The sequence below is a fragment of the Eschscholzia californica genome, unplaced genomic scaffold (assembly GCF_041429995.1).
Source record: "Eschscholzia californica isolate CP2 unplaced genomic scaffold, dmEscCali1.0.p SCAF_3, whole genome shotgun sequence".
Classification (NCBI taxonomy): Eukaryota; Viridiplantae; Streptophyta; class Magnoliopsida; order Ranunculales; family Papaveraceae; genus Eschscholzia; species Eschscholzia californica.
In genome coordinates, this window is record NW_028238420.1 from 33,584,884 (window position 1) to 33,592,186 (window position 7,303).

At 36.2% G+C, this 7,303-nt stretch overlaps 1 protein-coding gene across 1 annotated transcript; it reads right to left on the minus strand.

The window, feature by feature from the left end:
• Positions 1-523: 523 nt before the first annotated feature.
• On the minus strand, positions 524-5,614 carry LOC147549703 (ubiquitin C-terminal hydrolase 13-like). The gene is made up of 18 exons (XM_086671312.1): positions 5,484-5,614; positions 5,279-5,398; positions 5,022-5,137; positions 4,611-4,846; positions 4,420-4,491; positions 4,194-4,304; positions 3,608-3,663; positions 3,345-3,522; positions 3,138-3,239; positions 2,974-3,045; positions 2,531-2,596; positions 2,032-2,097; positions 1,803-1,889; positions 1,588-1,701; positions 1,415-1,489; positions 1,239-1,325; positions 860-919; positions 524-789 (listed from the first exon to the last, which is right to left on the minus strand). Exons 4-18 carry the CDS (start codon positions 4,740-4,742, stop codon positions 781-783), a joined length of 1,287 nt encoding a protein of 428 aa, XP_086527438.1. The 5' UTR covers positions 4,743-4,846; positions 5,022-5,137; positions 5,279-5,398; positions 5,484-5,614; the 3' UTR covers positions 524-780.
• Between the last annotated feature and the right edge of the window lie 1,689 nt (positions 5,615-7,303).

Sequence of the window (7,303 nt, forward strand, 5' to 3'; positions counted from 1 at the left end):
AAAATCAAGAAGTTGTGAAAACCCCCCTCCTAAAACTACAACAACAAGTGAGGATGATGATGAAATTGGTTATTTGAAAGATTTTCTTGGAAAAATTGAGTCTAAATTGAAAGAATTTGAAGAATTTTATTTGAAATATTATAATGGGGATGATGATAGTGAGATTGAATGGGACTGGGAACAAGAGTTCCTCAACTTATCAATGAGATTGTAGTGGAGGGGGAATGGTTTCCAAGTTCAATTTCTTTTTTTGTATTCAATATTTTTGTGTTTTCATATAGTTAGGATTTGGGAGGAGGATGTCTCCAATTTGATTTTGTAAAGAGAGGAGAGATTGTAGTAGATTTGCTTTTCAATACAAATATTTTTTAGGGTTTCTTTTTTTCATTGTTAAGATGCGATTATTATAATTCTTTTCCATGATTTCTTGTATTCAAGTGGAAGGACAAACATTAGTTGAGCATGTGGCCAAAACCTCAACTTTCAAACCATATTCAGATACATACACTGAAAATTCAGGAGATAGATCAATGAAAAGCTACTTTATAGAGGTTAACAAACATGCGATTTCACAACCAATGTGGAAAATTCAGGAGACCATCCATGAACAGACGAACAAGACATTCGAAATAGGATGCCTCAATTTGAAGGAAAGAGATCAATGAAAAGCTACTTTTTCGACAAGCTCTTTATATTCGTCTGAAACAAATGAATTCACTCTGAAAACAGGTTTTTCTTTTTTGCTCTTTGCTGGAGACTCCTACTTCAATCCAAGTACTGTTAAGTGGTCTGCAAAAGGGTTTCTCTAACTAAAATAATTAAGCAATAGTTTCTTGTATAAAAGAAGCAGGATACTCACTGTTGATTCAGCAGCAGGAATCACAGAAGAAAGGGACCACTGAAAGGGCGTTATTTGTTGCTGATACACAAAGTAATTTGTGATAACTTACGATAAAGAAACTATATAAAGAATCATAACTTTCATTTAACTCATTTGAATAGGAAATGAAGAAAAGAGTTGTTGAGTGCAACTTAGAGGTGTTATCAGTGGAAGAGCTCAAAACAATTAGGGTTTTCGAAGAGCTTAAATCCACTATAAACTGCTATAGTAGACCAGAGCATCAGTGTTAGCCGCGGCCTACAAATAGGGTCCCTAAACCTTTATTTTAGTTCTTCTCTGATCAATGAAAACACAAGTTGCTGTCATCTCTTTCTCTTTGTCATTGATGAAAGTTTACCTGATTAGCGGTATGAGCTCTTTTGGGGCCATTGTCAGGGTGTTCCAGACCAAGATACTGCTCCCATGCTCCATAAACAGCTCTTCTCTGAAATGAGAAGTATTGGTAAGTCGTTGCTTCAAAATAAATCTTGGAAGAAAAAACAGAAGATAAACAATAAGTTCAGCCAGACGGACCTGGAAACAAGTGGAAACTATGTCCGCATCCTCAAGGTACTCGGGTCGACCCATTGACAGAAACGCAAATTTCCACTGATGAGAAGTTTAAAGACCACGATATCAGTACATCAGTTTATCGAATCGTAAGCTGACATCGGCAAAAAAGGTATTTGCAGAACAACGTTTAATACCTTAGCAAACTCATCCTCAGGGACCTGCAGTTTCTTTTGTATTCGCATTTTCACTTCTGCTAAAGTCTCTCCTTCATGGATGATCAAGATGAAGGGTTCCCCAAAATTTTGAACCTGCAGTTGGGGCCACGTAATAATTGATAATTCAAACAGTAGGGTATGCTACCTGGACCAAAAGTGATATTACAATTTCTTTTAAGTTAGTATTTGTTCACCATCTGGTTTTGAGATGCATCTTTCATAAAGTGATAAACATGAATCAGACGATCATAAGGACCCACGTTCTTTTCCTCCTCGGGAATCTGTTGTGAAGGTCAAGGAAACAACTAGCATGTATGACTTTCATCAAAAAAAAAAAAAACTAGCATGTATGAAAAACAAATTTCAAGCTCAAGTCAAGGAAACAAACTCAAAGAATATTTTAGAATGCTGCTACTAACTTACCTCCTCTGCTCGTAATGTCCAATATCGATCATTTAAATTATCGATCTTTTCATTGAGCGGGAAGACCTGCAGAGATTTCAGTGCAAATTAAGCACATCAAAGCATTTTATGCACAAAACTAGTCCTGTTCGGTTTGAAGATAATTAATCTGAGCCTACAAGTCCCAAAAGGGTGAGGTAGTCCTACAACAAGCTTAATTTCTTTTGAAGACATTGCACCAGTACAGTTCCTTGAAATAACTACAGTTTCTCATAAGAGGCAAAATAAATTAACTCAATTTCAAGCCACTCCATCTCCAAAGAAGTGTCATCAACGTATTCAAATGGCCAAGCAAAGAACGTAAAGTCTTTCAGTAACGTATAAATGACTTACTCAAGAATCAGGACGTAACGTCTTTCAGTAACGAATAAATGACTTACTTAAGGAATCAGGTTAAACAAAGTCAATATGACACATTTTTTTGGGTCCACGTAAAAATTTAGACGACCCAAAAGATTACCTTATAGATCTTGTGACAGGACACTTCAAGCAGTCTAAGTTTTGCATCAGGGTTGGAGAGCTCAACCTGTTTCAGAATGTTTACACGAGTACATTTTCCTCAGTCAAATACTTGGATTTCTGTTTGAGCAAAATGATTAATAGGAAGCAAGATACATAGATCAAAACTGAAGTTACTCCAATCCTAGCTAAAGTTGTATTTCAGCTATAAAATATAAGAAACAAGTAATGATGTTTTGTGAACAAACAAGACATAGACACACCATATAACGATCCGAAGACAGGTTCCTTCCATTTGTGGTGAAACTCTAAAGAAATGAATACACAGATCGAAGCTTAATACCACTTGGCTGAAGGCTCAAAGCCTAACTTTTCTATCAAACTGCATAATAACATTGGAAAAGAATCAGAACAAAGTGAGAGAGTATGACCGCTTAAAATTACCTTAGCCTTCAAGACATCAATTACATCACCTACTGTACTCTGCTTTGGAAGTCTAATACTATGAGTCACCACCTGAGGGACACAAATAAAAACGGATAATAAACACAATAGTAAATTTTCGACATTGCCAAACAATCAAATATCAATGTAAAACGCTTACTCACGTCATCCTTTTTTGCATGATGAAAAGCAATCGTCAGAGTTTTTAAACCTTGAAGTACTGGTAAAGGAAGGTCCAGGACTTCATAATAAAGTATATCAGTTGTCTGTTGATAACACATCCAGAAAGATTTTCAGTTCATAACAAATTTACTCGAACCAAAACATTTATTTTTTGCCCAGAACCTGGCTAGGTAGACATGATTGACTACCTGATTGAAGTCAACAAGCATATCAGACAAATGATTCACTCCCTGGTACTTAATGGGTTGAGCCCTGGGTTGCTGGGAGTAACAATTATGATGTGTAAATCTGAGCTTGGTTGGATCATCCAAACCGAGATGGCGAGAAACTCTATTTGTGACGTCATCATAAGTTAACACCTTGGACCTGACATTGACATGAATAAGAATCTTCCAACCATAATACCAAATATCATTGAAAAGCATTTTTTTTTGGACTTTTAGGTACTTACAGTTCTAGACAGAAATCATCTTCTTTTGGTTTTTCCAGCGATCGGAAGTGGACAACCTAATGGAGAAATATACATGAAGTGTTCAAAACATATTAATGGAAAGTCAAACGGATAAAAGAAAATTTATGAACACAAATTCTGAAAGGATTTGAAGTATCCAAGGGGCCCCAAATGCGACCCCTTGTATTTTTTAATGGGCAATATTCTTAGATCACTCTATTGCACAGTTCATTTGATATCACATTATTTAGTCAGAATGCAGCAATAAGGAGGTATACAGATTTAACCAAACATCTAACACATCAAATAAGCTAGTATATACTCAAAAGGCTAACAATCTCTTTTTCTTGTTCTGCTCAAATGTTAACATTTCACCACCTCACCCAATTCTTTTACAAATTTATACATAGTATATTGATTTTTCATTTGTATTATCATGTTTATGGCTATGTCCCCACCCGCATACAGATGATTAATACCACACATCACCCAGGCCAAAATTTATCTTAGTTTTAGCTTACCCAATTTCAAAGCCCAAGCCTTTACTCCTGTCTTTGAGCATAACAAGAAATGCAGTGTCATGTACCTGACGATTGTGAACATATTCCAGAAAAGAAGGAACATCAGGATATCGCCATTGTGGCCGCTTTTCATCGGGAAGGGGTTTCTGGAAACATATTATATCCCCGTCTTGAAGCTGCAAGACAAATCATAAAGGAAAGGCAAAGACAAGTTACAATTAAACAGTAAATAGAGAGAAAAGTTAGCGAAAAGTGGAACTGCAATGGTATATCACTTGCTACATACATTACCTGGCTAGTAGAGCGAAAAGTGGCTTTGTTGTCAATGGGATCACACATGACTGCGGGCTCAAACTTTATCTCCTGCAGTCAGAAGATAACGCCATCAGATGCTTTCAATGTAAACAAGATATGGTGCTTGTAAAATGAGTATTTGCATTATCATGAACGACATAACAAATCAAATATTAAAGAAGACTGACCTCATACAAGTCTATTTCATCATCCGGATAGAATCCAACCATTTCATTAAGCTTTTTGACGATTTCTAAGGGCTTACTACTACCCTTCAGGAAGAGCCTCCCCACAAACCTGATACCAAAGAAATGCTTCATAACACTAGTGCAAGTAAATTTAATCCAAGAAAAAGTATGGAAAGTTAAAACTATCTTAGTTCTGCATTGTGAGCCTTACTAGATCCGTCCCTCAATTGTCCAACCTACAATGCCACAATGAAATACTATAAGCTCTATGTGCATTTTTTACCAGATCCACCAACTCTAAAAACCAGTCACTCCTTTCCTTTTGAACTAGCACAAGCCACAGAAAAGACATTTTCGGAAGAGCATTTTGCACAAATATCAGAACGATACGTATGTTTGCAGGGTATTTACAGATAGTGTTTCCTCCTGAGGCGTGAGTGGACGATCAGGACGATACGTATGATTTTGACACTTTGCCCATAACCAAAAACGCTGAAGTTGGACAGGTACACCAAATTCTTTTGTCACTGTGTTTTTCTTTGAACAAATGTGAAGCTGTTTTTGTTAATCCAATCAAACTCAATTACTTGAAAGGAATAGATTGCATCCCCATTACCATACTAAATACTAGGGTAAAGATTACATCTAACAACATCACGAGATGTTACCTTGAAAAGGTTGAAAGGCAACTGTTTCTGGATTCGAAAACTGCGGACTTTGTCTTGATCAACAAGATCAAAATAAATGTTCTTCCCTATCTGTTCAAGAAGATCCTCATTTCGTGTAACCTAGAGGTATTGATTCAAATCAGTATTAGTATTTGTTTTGTCAAACGATTTAAACCTACTAATACTACTGTAAAGAGGTAGTAACCTTTATAATAGTGTACAGCTGATCTTCTTCTTCTTCATCTTCTTCTTGTTTCTTCAATCTAATCTGTAACATCGAAGACATTGAGGCTTTGAGCGTAAGAAATAGGGACGTTGCTATTTGCTCGGACACAGCCACACAGGTAGGGTTTTATGCTAAGGGATGTTTCTTGAATAGGAAGCCAAGATTGTAACCCAAACAAACACACCCTTATAATTATTTACTACCAGAGAAAAGAAAAGAAAAGAAAAGAAAAGAAATTGAACGGCCGATATTACTTCCCAAACTTATTCACCCGGGAACGAATCAACGGCTGATATTACTTCCCCAATTTATTCACGCGGATTCAGTCCGAATGGAATCGACCGGCTGATATTGCTTCCCGAACATATTCAGGCGGCAACGGCTCAATATTCAAAATTCACCTCTCAGTCTAACGGTTACTTTTTCTAATTCCATAAATAGGAGTATCCACCCCACCACCACCACCACCAGTGCTTCTTCATAATCAAGAACCTGATATTCATCTCTCTTTCTCTCTCTAGAAATTCACCCAAGTGAACAACCCAATCTCTATTTCTTGATCAAGAACTTGATTCATCTCTTGCCCTCTCACCCACACTACCAAGATATCAACCCCTTCATTATCCATCAAGAACTTGATTAATCTCATCTTAAAAATACTTTCTTCTCTCTCTCTACAATCATTAAAAATACTTTCTTCTCTCTTGATTCATCTCTATATCCAACCAACAAAACCAATATCTGCTAATTTGTCTCTGTTTTATTCAAGATCAGAAATGATGATGATGAACCCTAACCCTAACCCTAATAATAAGAGAAAGAGGGCTGATAATGTTGAAGAGAAATCTGGTATGAAGAAATCTGGTATGAATAAGAAGAGTTATGAATCAAAAACATGTAATTTGAAGAAAAAGGCATTTGAGTTATCTACTCTTTGTGGTATTGATGTTGCTTTCATCTCTTTTGCTCCTGATGGATCTCTTCATACTTGGCCTCCAAATAAAAATCAACTTCTTCCCATCCTTCAAAGATACCAACAAAATACTCCTCACAATGATCGGAAGAAATACTCAAGTTCTGGGTCCTCATCTGATTCAAAACCTAATAAGAAAGCAGCAGGTCATCAATCCAAGAAGATGGATTAAATCATTGAAAAAAGTTGTGATTTTGTAAACCCCCCTAAACCTAAAACTACAACAACAAGCAGTAGTAGTGAGGATGATGATGAAGTTGCTTTTTTTAAGTATTGTCATGGAACATTGGAGTCTAAGCTGAAACATATAGCCATGGATATGGATGAATATGATGAAATTTGGAAGGATATGGGTTCTGATTCCTTCTTAAACCCTTGTATTGAAGATGATGTTGATCCAGATTGGGAAGCAATTTTGAATAATGATCCACATTCATCTTCTTCACAAATTGAGAGTGATTTGGTTAATGGACACCCTTCATTTCTTGATCCTGATGCATTCTCATTTGAAGAATCTCATAACCTCGATCAGTTTCTACCCGGATGGGAAGAGGAGTTCCTCAACACTTATAATACGATTTGAGTTTTTCAATTTTCTGTCTTCTATTCTTTGTTCTTTTCTCAATTTTGTAAAAAGAGACGAGGAATTGTAGTTTTGTAGAGTATTTGTTTTCAATATAGATATTTCTTTTATGTTCTTTATCATTGATAACAAGTGTTTCTATTCTTTGTTCTTTTCCCAATTCCACTAAACCTTAGCAACATCACCATCCCTAACCTCTCTCTTATATTCTTTGACAACCAATGTAGAAATTCAGGAGACCAT